Source organism: Amphiura filiformis, chromosome 2 (genome assembly GCF_039555335.1).
Source record: "Amphiura filiformis chromosome 2, Afil_fr2py, whole genome shotgun sequence".
NCBI lineage: Eukaryota > Metazoa > Echinodermata > Ophiuroidea > Amphilepidida > Amphiuridae > Amphiura > Amphiura filiformis.
The window spans coordinates 71,739,712-71,754,069 of record NC_092629.1 but is presented as its reverse complement, the minus strand read 5'-3'; the positions used below and the strand labels follow the sequence as shown (position 1 = coordinate 71,754,069).

At 37.6% G+C, this 14,358-nt stretch overlaps 1 protein-coding gene across 1 annotated transcript; it reads right to left on the bottom strand.

The window, feature by feature from the left end:
* Positions 1 to 6,645: 6,645 nt before the first annotated feature.
* Positions 6,646 to 14,145, bottom strand: LOC140142634 (serine protease 30-like). Its single transcript, XM_072164641.1, has 9 exons — positions 14,027 to 14,145; positions 13,314 to 13,619; positions 12,709 to 12,907; positions 11,802 to 11,980; positions 11,135 to 11,250; positions 9,010 to 9,147; positions 8,104 to 8,248; positions 7,444 to 7,548; positions 6,646 to 6,698 (listed from the first exon to the last, which is right to left on the bottom strand). The coding sequence occupies exons 1-9, from the start codon at positions 14,046 to 14,048 to the stop codon at positions 6,646 to 6,648; spliced, it is 1,263 nt and encodes a 420-aa protein (XP_072020742.1). The 5' UTR covers positions 14,049 to 14,145.
* Between the last annotated feature and the right edge of the window lie 213 nt (positions 14,146 to 14,358).

Genomic DNA, 14,358 nt, shown 5'->3' with positions numbered 1-14,358 from the left:
CCCGTCATTTCCGGTTCGTTGTCCACGCTTAGCGTGCCATCTCTACGGTATCTTGTTGCTCTGATACGGTACATGTTATATGGTTTGATGGTGGCGTTGCTGCGAATGATTACAGGTTCCGGAGTCCCCAAATCATATCTTCAAAGTAAAAAATATGGTGAAGATAACAATTTGTTTCACTCAACTTCTACCGTTTTTTAGGTAGTATGAACTTAAATCTATTGTCTTGCTAGGATAGCATTATACTTGAAATTGTATTTCATCAAAAGTCTATCTCATATGTTCCAGTTTAGCTCTAATATGAGCCCAAGAAAAATAACTTATTATATTGGCGTAACCCGAACTACCCTATTTATTCAGGAGTAAAACAACACAGTTAGAGTCGGATAAAACACATTTTGCTGCATTTTATTAAAAAATAATAGCAGCAAATTCACCTAAAGTCACACACTACGGGTGTTCATAGCTTACCTAAATTCGACTCGGTTATCTACAATAGCCAAGGAAATGAAGTCTCCATAATAATTGTTAGACTTTAAACCATTCCACAGAAGCAAGGCATCTTCCTCGCTTACTGTTTTGAATTCCAAGATGATCTCCACTTCAAAGTATGCCTGCATCTTGGTAAAGGCCATGTAAGAACGCTCCATGAAGGATGGGATTTCAAAAGTCACATCTGTAAGATTATTTACACGGGGAATATGAAAACATAAGAATACAGTAGTCAACCTCTTGTATATTGTGTTGTAGTCTATTTGCATTATCTTTTCGCCGATAAGCTATGTTAACAAATTCAAAAGAGTGTCCTTAGGGGTCAACAGGGTCTAATTTCGTACAACAGTGTTGACATTTCAAAATTGCTCAGATTTTGTCAAGGCAGAATGGTCAAAATTAGGGAGATGGGCAGTGTTTTTTGGCCACACGGGGTTCAAAAACACAACTAAAAGTGCTCCAATTTCATTGAAAATGGTCTCCAATTGTTCGTGATGTAAAATAAAGTCAAATAAGAAATAGTTTGAAACCTTCTTCCAACTAAACTATTGTGTGGGAGAATAAGATGGTGTCTTCCATAATGAGTGTACGAATAGCCATGTTCCATGTCACTGGCCTTATCAATAATACATTTAGACCGGTGATTTCAATATTATGCCCAAAACCTCTGGATTAAGGAATAACTCTGGTATACCCTGGGCACAAGTATAACCCTATGCATAACCATAACCCTAACCCTAACACAGAGTAAACCAGAATTGTACCGCCTATTATTTTGTTTGGATGTAAGCTTTTATTCCCGGTTTTGGTGGCGGTGGTTCCCAGTTGCATCATTTTGAACCGATTATCGTTGGGATATACATACCGGTTTATTTTTAAAGATTCTGTTCTTCCAGCTTCCAAAATAGGCTTTATTGTGACAATGTGCACTCGTAGCGGGCACAATTTTGGTATTTTACACCATTTTGGTCCATGATATACACATTTTTCGTAATTGACCACTTCGTTGCCGTTGGCAGCGTTTGGCGCTGCGAACTCCAATCAGGCCGGAGTTAGTGAAGCAGAAAACATAAAGCTAGGTTAAAGATGTAAATTACATACGCCCAATTATGCAAGGTTAATTAGCCAAGTAAATTACTATAAGGGCTATCTAGCTGAGACTGGGTACATATGTAGTACAAGTACAATAGAAATATATTGTATTTAGAATTTTGTTAATTTTAATCTGATTTAACTCTAATAGCCTCTAATTAATTATGCAGATTAAAATTAGCAAGGTGCTAAACGTAATGTACTTCTATTTTACTTGTACTACATTCCAAATCTCGGCTAGATAGACGATATAGTTATTTGGAAAATTAACTTTGCTTAATTGAGCGTATGTAATTAACATCCTTGGCCTCGCTTTCAGTTTTCTGCTTTGCTAACTCTGGCCTAATTGGAGTTAGCAGAGCCAAACGCCGCCAACGGTTCTTTTTAGAACCACTTTTCCTGATAAGAGTGCATTATACAAGGATCAAATAAGCATCATAAGCTTGGATACTACCCACCTTGTTCACAAACAGATCCTACTTTACCCAGTGGACAAGAGCATGCATAAATTGGGATGTCACCATGTTCAATACAGGTTCCGCCATGGAGGCAAGGATCACTGGTGCAATTCAATATGCTTACATTGACTGGTGGTTCCACAGTAGCTATGTGAATAAAATAATGTAGTAATTGGTTCGCTATTACTTTATTTATCCATATGGCACACAACGGCACAATGTTATAACAAAATCAATGAATCGCAATGGTCTGGTGACACTAATATCACTTTACATTACAAGCACCGCAACAGTCTTCGCGAACTTCTAGTTTCTCCTAAGGACAAGATCAGAAAGGAGGAACGGTGCCAAACTGTGTATAACATCGCTTGTCAGTCTTCTTTCCATTACACTCTCTATATGAACTAATTTACAAAGCTCGTGCGATGCTCAGGCCTTTACCAGTGTCATTTTTCTTGTTTTATTTACAATCCATTATTCTACCCGATACGAATTTCAACCTATATGCTACTTGTATCCCGCCCTGCTGGGAGGGGAGTGGGGGGGGGGCACTACACAACTTTCTCATTACTCTCATTTCTGGGTTTTTTTTTGCCAAGAAAGACCCTTGATTTTAACAGACCACCATTTACCGATACCATTTCCATTTCCGCTGGGACCATCCCCAGCCAGTCCTACCCCCTTTACCCCGCCCCCAGCCTTCCATAGCGCCCTCTTTACTTTGAGAAGATTGTATATTTGTTTCTGTTACAGCATGCATGTCAACATAATACAGATTTTAGGTTGTCGTAAATTAAATACTGCAACTTCTAAATTATACGTCTTCAACATAGAAAAATATAACGAGTAGTAGTATTATGGCATTTAGAGACATCTCCGATACCCACGGCATTTAGAGACATCTCCGAAACTCACTGACTTTGTTCATGTTCTCCGATACTTTTTCGCGTAATCTTTAAACGTGTAGAATAGGGTGTGGCAAGAAACACTTTTTTCTCAAATTGGAACACTCGGAGAATTTTGCTGGAGTACATACTACTACTGTGTTGAAATATCAGTAAGATCGAAGCATGTTCGCCTAGGCAGTAGATTTTCACAAAATCCCTACAGGAGAATGACAACAAATAACAAACTAATGCGGCTGTGAAATGCAATCGCGGCCCCTAGGTACAACTCCGCGGCAAACACTCGGCCAAGTTCGGTGGGGGATTAATCTTGAGCAAATTCCCGCATTAGTTTGTTATTTGTTGTCATTCTCCTGTTGGGATTTTGTGAAAATCTACTGCCTAGACGAACATGCTTCGATCTTACTTGTCACCGCCGGTGGGGAGATTATTTTTATTAGACTAACTCATTTCTCTTTCATCTGACACCACACAGTGGATTTCTTTTTTATACACACCCCAAATCCCCTCAAAAGAGGTAATATACATCATTCTAGGCCAAGCATTTCAAATGTTAGCGCTTCAAGGTAGCGCCCGGGTACCATCTAGGCACTTTCAGAATAGTATTTTGTCATACAGGTTATTAAAATTTTGATTACAATATAGGAGCAATAAACTTCCCTTTAAAATAAAGAGTACTGGCTTTTGTATACCACAGAACTATAATAAGATTAACATGCCTGAAAAACATAATGAATCCACAAAATTATTCAATTTAATTTTTTTTATTTAGATGGAAATTTTTGCTTTCCCAGATTTGGGTTAATTGTCTTCCCGGAAAATAAACTTTTTGTTCATGCAAGGTGGCACCTACCGGTGTCTGTTGGCTCAATTCTTACGGTTGTAAGTTGGGATGATGCTGCAAGGAATGAAATGCATGGAACAAATTATTCTTCAAGCGATAAATATTGTTAATTTTGAAATCATTATGCGCCTGTCAAGTAAAGTCCCGACCCACAGCGACTACAACAGGTTAATAATTCTTTTTTCCCAGCATGAATCACGTGAGATTTATATTACGCCGTAAAGTACCACTTTACAAAATATGCTGAACTATAGGCCTATACTCCGGTGGTGAGCGACGGGTGATTGTCATTTCACCAATAAGGTAGCTCGCCCTTTCCGAACGCAAGAAAATGAGTCCTATCTGATTGGCTAGAAACCGATATCGCTCAGTGGTGTAATACAACTCAGCTGTAGAGATGTATTCTATTCCATTTAAAGTAATCAATATTCTATTGTTGTGCAGACAATAAAAAAGTTTGTATAGCATGTATAGTGTTTTTCACTATGCAGTATTGTATTGTTAACCTTGTGGTTTATATAATATTTTCTATAGCTAATGCTGTCAGCAGGTGTGTCTGAACATTAAAGTACCAGAGACCCGAGTTGTGACAGGGATCGATACAAAGGGATGGGCATCCTAGTATTACGTAACAAACCGGAAGATGTAGCATAGGTCTAGACAATAGGCGGATTAGCGGCCATTTTGTCTTCTACATGATTTTATTCACGTGTCCTTATACTTTAGTACACAAGTATATAAGTTAACAGGTTTACAATTTTAAAATTATATTTTGTGTATACAATATATTCTGTAGTAAATCGATCAAATGACGGTGATTGTTCAGGTATTATATGCTTGGTAGAATTAAATTGTCTGACCAGCTAGTATTCTCCTCCGCCGTCAGTGTGATTCCAGTCACTCCACGTACCGTGTTGCGAAGGTGGAGGAGACTAAAGCTGTATTGACGAACACGCATGCGTTAAAAATGATGTAGCCTTAGTCGAACAATAGCGTGACGTAGTTTCCGGCATTGTTCCTATGCACTTTCACCCTCCTGGTTGTGCATGCTACTATCATATAATTCATATGGCGGTACCATATTCTTTTAATATTCAAGCTTAGATCTGGGAATGCCTTTTTATTAAAACTCTGAATAATATCCAATTATTCTTGCTTTTAGTAAAGCCAATTTTAAGACTTGCACTTGAATATATGTGTTGAAACAATATAAGAACCTTTACTCTGTGTATTGAATCAACAGGCGAATGAGCATGAGCAGATCGTGATTTCAACAGCGAAACAGGTTTATATGCTTAGTGGAAAAGAAACGCCTTATGTATATATCGTACAGGTGGTGTTCGTACAGATACAGATGGTGCCTGGAGTGCTCGGTCTTTTATCTCGAAACTGTTAAATCACGGCGGAACAAAATCGCCATGCCATGCTGTTGAACAACTAATCGATTCGCCTACTGTCATGGCAATTTCTGACACAAAGTTATAGGGATAATGACGCTGTGCGGGTCCTGTGTACCCGGAGATGGGCCCGGGACTTGACATCTAGTAATCCGGGATTCGACTCAAAATTAGGGCCAAGCATTGGCCTGGAATTGGTATAAGAATTGGCGCTGGCCAAAGCCCGGGAAATTTTGGCGGTGAGTTTAGCCGGGCGAGAGCCGGGGTTTGGTTGTGTCTAACCAGTAAAAAAGGCCCGGGAACACTGACAAAATAGGCCTATGTGATTTTCCTTTTTCATATGGCCGTTTTGGACCAATTCCGCAGAAAAATTGTACTATCTAATAAGTATCATTAGAGTTGAAAGATACACGTGTTCGTACATATACATGTCGAAATTAAAAAAAACGCAGCTTAACGGGTGGGGTATGAACGTTTGGACAGTATTTATTGTGGGACATTAGAGCGCATCAGACATATCGAATTGCATTCTGAATACGAAGAATGTTCTTCTCAATCTGATATGAAATAATTTTGATTTTTTGAAATTCGCGATATAATACAAATTTTATGACAAATTTTTTTTTTTTTATTGTTTATATTTAACAGTCCTCGAAGTAAACTTTATTAATCTGATGATTTGCACTTAAAGTGTATGTAGGTGGGATGAAAAGCCGACGATCAATTGAAAATTTGGACCTTTCGTATTGAAGATGTGGATTTTTTTCCCTAAAAAAATCCATATCTTCAATATGAACTTAGGTCAAAATTTTCAATGGATCATCGGCTTTTCCTCCCCGCTACATACACTTGAAGACTATGTCATTAGATTAGATCAAATTTACTTCGAGGACTGTTATATATCAAAAATTGAAAAATATCAAATTTTAATAATTTGTCATAAAATTTGTATTATATCGTGAGTTTCAAAAAATGAAAATTATTTGATATCAGAAAGACATTCTTCGTATTCAGAATGCAATTCGATATGTCTGATGTGCTCTCATATCCCACAAAAAATACTGTCGAAACGCTCAAAACGCTAATTCCAGATCCCTTAAAAAGTGATAACTAGATAATTTGCATTCATATTTATCCATATGCACTGAAAAAGCAACATAGTTTATGTTTTAATCATATTTAATGTATACATTGACCGGGCGAATGGGTATGCACGCCTTTTATTTTTGTGGCTTGAAATAACCGGTCACTTACACACACAAAATATAGAAATTAAATATGGGGTAAACGCACAACAGTAGACAACGCAATATTTTTTCATTTAGACGGTCATTTTTCTTTCCCAAATTAAGAAATATGCAAGAAATGTTGCTCCTTTTGTGAGAAATTTGGCTGAAATAAATTTTCTTCCCGGAAAATTTACATATTGTTCATGCATGGTGATGATTTTTTGCATGTCACTTACCAGTGTTAGTAGGCTCAATTTTTACGGTTGTAGGCTGGGATGATGCTACACGGAATGAAAGACACGAAACATCAAATTATTCTTGAAGTAATAAACATGGTTAATTTTGTATCAACTTGTATCATTATGAACCTGTCAAATGCATTCCAGGCCCTTAGGCACCCGGAGATTTCCGGGACTTGACATCATGTAACCCGGGATTTGACCAATTTTGTTTCTGCCAGCCGTTGGTTTTGAATTGGTATAAGAATTGACGCTGTCCCAAGACCCGGGAATTAAATTGAGGAGTTTAACTGGACGAGAACAGAGGTTTGATCGTGACTTACCCGGGGTTTTTCAACCAGTAAAAGGGCTGGTACTATTGCTGAAATAGGCCTCTGTAATTTTCTTCTTTCATTTGGCCGTTTTCAAAATTAATTATAATTTGGCACTAATTGAAAAATTTCTCTCAGAAATATCATTCTGTAATTACCTGTCGGTACATTTGGAAATGTGTGCCCCTCATTCTTGAAAACGCCACTAGGTCCTACTTGGATCCAGTAAATAGAGGGATAACTGAATTAATTAGCATTAATATATTTATCCAGATCAACATATTTTCATTGGTAGGGGCATTTTGCTTTCCAAGATTGTTGGTAATGTTGCGATATGTTTATACTTTGTGAAATATACCCTCTGCCATCTGTCACCTTGGCATTAGGCATGGAATCGCAGCCAAAATATAACATCGTATAATCGTCTGACGATTGCGTAAGAATGAAACTCAGAGCAACGACTTATATACATATACCTTGTAAATGGCCTTCATAACCTTGTAGTTGTTCTTGTAACTGCACTACACTAGCTTTCAGCATACCAATCTCCATATTTTTCAAGACCAAATCTTCCCTGAGATCTGAAAAAAAACCCGATATACTTAAACTTTAGTCTGGCTTTAAAGACTTGTGGACGTGTTTAATAGAATGGTGTTTGTTATTAAATGATTGCAAAAAACTTACTTACGACTTAACCCTCGTATTACGAAAGTTTTCCCATCGGAAACGCTAAATTGCACAAGATACCAACAAATGACTCTTCTTAGTTGAAGGAGCATCATTTTAGCGCAACAGAAGAGGGGATGGGAATTGGTATAGCAATATACAAATATCCGATTACATCAAAGATACTAAAAAATAGTATCTTTGATTACATTGAAATATTTTAAACACAGGATGTGGACTCTACACTTGGTCTATATATCCACATAAATATTATATCGTCACCTCCAAATGTTAACGCCATTTGGTCGTTGCCACTCAGGTATAAAAGTTGTACGCATGGGTGTTAATGACACAGCTGAATAAGCGTTTTTGGTGGGCCTGTGCTAAGGTGTCAAAATTGAAAATCATTTTCTTAGTAAGACTTGAAAACGTGATGGTATTTTCATCTGATTATTTCGCGTTAATCTAACCTTCACATATTTCCATATCATCAGCTATGACGTCATCAATCCATTGGTTAAATGGCTGAACTCTTGTATAAACTGCTGGTAACCGAGGCCTTGCACAGCCAATTCCCCAACTGACTAACCCAACAAGGTACCACTGCGAACCATCCTAAAATATTAAGATTGCATATTCATTACCAAAGTAGAAAGGACGATTATTTTAAATAATATGTATTATAGTAAATTTTAAAACACGAACTTTAAACACTTTAACCAAAGGGTGGGAGACCACGATTTTCACGATCAATATTTTTATCAAGATGAGTTTTGTTGAAGTATTATTTGCTTGGTTCGCCCCTATTGAATTAACTTATATCCCCTTTATTTACAAACAAGAATGTATTCAAAGGTGTTACAATATTCCCATTCACCCGATTTGGATACCCAGATAGGATAGAGTTACAGTAAAACTATTCGTCGGCTTGGCTTCATTCCGTTGGTTACCGCGAATAGATAACTTTTCGAGAAAATCAGGTTTAAAAGAATGTTAATATAAAATCGAGTTTTATATAACTTTCAAAAGAAATAAAGACATATTACTACTGGCAAATTGAAAATAAACACTCGCTAGTACGTCAGTATGGAAAACACGCAAAAAAAAAATACCCTAACGCCACCTCGGTCGCCGTGTAATCCTTTACCTTACGTCGGCTTCATTCCATATTGGCGTATGGTGACCTTACGCCATTGTTACCCATTAGAATTGCATTAAAAAGGTCATGGGTGAGCACATAATCCAAACGGCTACTTTGTCTTTATATCAACAACACCCGATCGTAGAAAAGCAATTAGCCGACTTGGCCCTAAAATAGTTAAAACACAGCTTTTATACTTTGTTCTTCGCTGTTAATTATATATTAACCGTTATACCTTTATAGCAAACGGACCTCCACTATCTCCCTTGCAAGCATCTCGGTCAGTCGCTTCCGCACAGAACATATTACTGGTTATAATGTACCTTTGGTGAGCATTGGCACAAAACTGCTGAGAGACTATGGATAGTCGTACCTAAAAGTTAGAAATATAACAAGTTAAAGGTTTCAACTGGTTCGCCATCGGATATTAAAAACTGTTAAGAATACTGCATGTAGACTGCCAGTTGTCTGCATAATAGCTGGCCACCCTTTGCCCTCTAATTGTATAGTAAATTGACCCTTGTCTACTTAAGATATGGTGGCTCTGAAAATAGCCATAGCCTCTGTAAAAGGGCCCCTTTCCTACTGCAGTTATGAAAAGAGCCGTCAATCGAACTTGCCCACTAAAAGAGTTGTTGGCTCTAAAAAGAGTCGTTCAAGTGACATGTCTTTTATTGCTGAAAGTTGCGTGGCCCTGAATAACATCAATAATCTTTTGTTGCTGGTACAACATGAGAAGATGTTTTATTGAGTCTTATTTCTAAAGCGTGAACATCTAGTTGCACACTAAGGTGGGGAACATGTGCGAGACGTTTCGTTCGGTTACAATTTGGTTCATTGCCTTTCTCATGTACAGTCTCAGTCAACGGAGTGTCCTTGTGCTCAGTCCTTTAAAAGGGTTGGTTGTTTGACCAATACAAATGCACAAATACGCAATTCATTGTAAATGTACGGTCCTATGTAGGAAAAACGCCGTATTTTTACCAGAGAGGATCTTACGCTATGCTAGACCTACTAATACCAAAATAAACCGCATTCCGGTAATGGAATACTCTCAATATGTCCAGAATATATATTATTTGCCAAACTGTATCAATTTTAAAGCAAAATTAAACAATGATGGTGCTATTAATCTTAAATCTTGTTTGCATCTTTACAAGGGGTAAACACTTGTATAATTTCATTAAAATATCATAACAATTAGTAACGTATAGCAAAGAAATTTTCAAACTACTTGTTATCATTAAATGAAAGGAATAACTATTATTATTGGGCTAAATTATATCTGAAATATATGTAAATAGCGCCTTCAATTTGCACACAAATATACAGTTTATAAAATAACAAAGGCAGAAAGAGATGAAAAATTTGGTAAAGAAAAGAAAATATGCGTTTAAAATAGCTAATAAAATATGTGTAAATTAGTGTGATAGCTGGGGGGGGGGGGGCAGGGGGCACAGGCCCTCACTTTTATTGGTTATTCGGGGGAAATCAGTCATTCGGCTGAAAAAAAATCTCTGAGAAATTCAGGGAAATTAAGAATAAATTCGGGAAAGAAGAAAAAAATAATCCAAGTTAAAAAAAATAGGATTCCTTGGCCTTTTAAAACGCTAAAACCCCTGAGCTTCGGCGGGCCCCTGGACCCCACACGTGAGGGGCTTCGCAGCTACGCCCGCACCTCACACTCCTAATCAGAATCCATTCGGAGGAACTGAACAACCTGCCCCACCCCCACCCCCCCCCACCCCCCCCACACACACACACACACACACACACTTTCAATGTGCTGCGCACGCCACTGTTTGAAACTGAGGTTGTGACACACGCAGTATTAGAATGTTTGGTACCCATTAATTATGTTGATGTTTATTGAAAGCCTGCCTCTTCTAAATGCAAAATTGGATAAATGTCCAGAATACATATTATTGCCAAATTTGTCGTTTCAAAAATACCTAATGACTTTATGACTTATGGCATTTGTATTGTTTCAACTTCCGTTGCGATCACTGAATGAAGTTTTAAAGAGTATTTGTCATTTTAATTTTAAATCCTTGCGCACTCAGTTGCAACGGTACCTACACAAATGACTTCACGTGATCACGTACCTTGCTATATATACATTGTATACGTAAACGAGTCTTGACAAAGAATGGGCTATTCCAGTTGAAATCCATACACACCATATGGAAGACATGGTCCTATTAAATCTCTCACACACGGAGTGTAGATTGTTTAAATGGGGCTACCCATTCAGGTTACCCCATTTGCAATTCACACTCCTTGTGTGGTATATTAAGGTGTTTATGTCTTCCATAGTTGGTGTATGAATTTCAACTGGAATGGCCCAATGGATTACATACCCGTTTGAAATCCCTCGAGTAATCTCCTGTTTCATCAATGGCTCCCCATCCTGTTACAAAACCATTTTTGCCAGGTCTTAGGAATCTTTGCATTTGTAATTTGCTTGGAATACACACTGAAAATGCAGAATATTCACGTTATTCAAGCTTCTTAGACGATCTTTTAAACACGCCTTTTCAAAACCAGTTTTATAATAAAACAGTTACATTAAATGACCCATTAATGTAAACACTAATCAGACGAGCCAAATGATGGTCAGAATTCATTCCGCCATTACATTATATAATTTTATATTGTATTGCATTGTAAACTTTCAGCATCCTTTGTCACACGGGCGATGGAACACAAAATTCCCGCAAAGCCTGCATCATTTCACATTTCTTTTACTGTTCCTTTAAAGTGGAATCTGTATTTCTGTCATTTTATAAGCGAAGCATTTTGTCGTTTAATTATGAGCCATTTAATATTTTTATTTTATTCTTAATATTTTTTTGTTTATCTACAGTTTTTGATGGCAAATTGCTTTCTCCAGCCCTCTTCTCAGGCACCACAGCATGAAATATCTTAAAAGTAACCCATTAACTATTTGAATTAACCAGTGTTATTTTACCGAATACATGCCTGATGATATAGAGGACACAAATGCCATGTTGTTTCCATACTTACGAGGAGAAATGTAATCTGTGTATGTGACTGGCTGCCTGAGTTTAAGCAAAGCGATATCGGAGTCATACGTGTCCTTGTCAAAGTTCGGATTGATGATGACTGTTTTCAGACCAACAATGACTTCCGTCCCGTCATCATCTGTTGTACTGTGTTCTCCTAAACGAATTTCAAACGAGTCCCTTGCAAAAGAGAATATTCCAAAATATTTATAAGTCTGATTTTAGTTATTATTCTGGATTTGGGATTCTATTCGGGATAAATTATTAGTAATAAGTTTTTAATATGAAGGATCGACACTTGCAAGGGAGATTAAGCGGAGGCTTTATGCACCAGCGAAAAATATGCGTTACGCTTTGCACGTTTTCTGGTATTCTTACACGTCAACATGATGCATCTCAAAATCATGCTAGACAATTATTTAATATGTGTATCATTTTAATAGGATTAGCAACAGGGTAAAGCTGGTGAGCATAGATCGAGATTACCGAACACATGCCTGAGTTTGTCTTCATGGATTAAGTCGAAGTAAATTTGGAAACTTCGTCTCTATCCTGGACGAAGAACGCAGCATACAGACGGTATGTTTAGCATAAATCATGAGGAAAATAAGATGTATTTCCATTAAAAATTAGTTCCAATTTTAAGGTTTGTTCCCAAACATTCCCAAACATTTCCACATACTAAAGTTAGTCTCCGTCGCAAATCAGAAATCCTGAATTTGATCCCAGCTTTTTGTTACTTTTTACTGCCTATTCTTTCTATGAAATGGGATTCATGTTATTTCTCGTAAGTAAAGTAATCTTCAAAAATTGCTTTGTGCTGTACCCCATAATTCTTTTTTAATCATCACATGTAATCCGCTTTAAAACAGTTGGTTACTTTTTTTATCCGGCATTAATATTCTTACGTGTCCGAGCTGTTTAATCCACGTGGTGGTGAAAAACAATGAGCTGCAGTTACAATCCATCTTTGGTTCAGCAATACTCCACCACACACAGGCTTCCTTAAATACTTTGACCAAAACATAACCATCCATGGTGATTGCCCGTGTTCCGAGACTTTTCCTCCAACAATTTTACCACGGACACGAGGATAACCGCATAAATCTATTCATGGAGAAAAAGCACATAACAAAAATACAACTAGCACCTAACTATTTAACATTATTCAAAATGTATTTTTTTGACCTGGCTGTATCAGGGAATAACAGATTTCCCGGTGTGTCTAATATTTGCCAATTTAGTTTACAGTATTCTCGCTGACCTGCTTTCAAATGGCTAAACTGTGCAATTTTAACATTACATTGGTCCATTATCAAGGTGAATGTTAGCGTTAAACTGGTGCAAAGAAAATAAAGAAAATGAGCACTGTTATTTTACGTAGTATGCTTTCTGTTAGTAACGTCACGTTTGTCGTACCCGGTTAAACACTGGGAAAGTGAAGCACTCTGCGATTAATCTGCTTTATTTCTTTCGGCCGTGCCTCGGGTTCACCTCAGGGACATAAAATTACCTTCTTCTGTGCTTCCATCCACATCAATGGATATGGCGTCGATATCTACCGAAAACATGTGCTTAGTAACGTAATTTTGATTGGTTATCACCACACAGGTATACAACCCTTGGTCCTCCCAAGCACTGTCTAGTATTAGTAGCCCTTGTTCTGGTATTGTGACGATTCGTCCTTTCCGACCTGCAACGCTGCTGCTGATAATAGTGACGTTATCTTTAATCCAGATCACATGAGACGGATTTTCATTGAGCCATTCAAGATGTACATTTTCACCGGCAACAACGGTTACAATTTGAATTGGAACATCTGAAATTTTGTGAGATAAACATAAAATTAAACCTCGTCCCACTGAGCCATTGTTTTAACACAAACTACGATGGGGGGCTCTCCGCATTCACCTAAATGAGTGGTTCTTGACCAGAGAGACGAAAGGTATAAAAACATTAAAATAGATTGGTCTTATAACGATAATTGCTCATGCAGTAAATTTTTGTTTTTGTGTAGGGCGTGTGCCTTTTGTCTCCCCCGAGTTCGGTTCTTTTAATGTGCTATGAGCTTCCCGCACGCCGTGTAGATACAGTGTTTATATATGGGTATCAAGTATGCGTTAGTGTAAAAATATAGATATCTAGAAAAAAATTAGGGCGGGCTCGTGAGAAAACATCACAATATTGCTTTAACAAGCAATTGATGGCGAATAAGCAATAACATACCCACAACAGTGTTCTGGTCCATATGGTTAGATGGAACCACTTCCACCTTAAACACCCGCTCCTTAACCTTATCGCGTTTGTGTTTTCTTGTTATCGCCACACAAGTATAATATCCTCCGTCTCCCCATTCACTGTTCAGTATTAGCAGTCCACGTTCCGGAATGACAAATATTTCTCGTGCCAGATCTGTAACGGCGACGCTATCTTTAACCCAGTGCAAAGATATTATTTGATCTTTAATGAGCCATTGAAGGTAAATGTCTGCTCCAGCAACAACAGTTACATTCGCAATAGAACCTGTAGTTATATCAGGCAGATTAAAATGAATATAA

Excerpts from the sequence above, each read along its gene's own strand:
- LOC140142634 (XM_072164641.1), bottom strand. The coding sequence starts at position 14,048 with ATGGACCAGAACACTGTTGTGG. Across the intron at positions 11,251-11,801 it reads CACAGATTACATTTCTCCTC|TGTGTATTCCAAGCAAATTA; the intron begins GTAAGTATGGAA and ends CTGCATTTTCAG. Across the intron at positions 6,699-7,443 it reads TTATGAAGGCCATTTACAAG|CATCATCCCAGCCTACAACC; the intron begins GTATATGTATAT and ends CATTCCGTGTAG.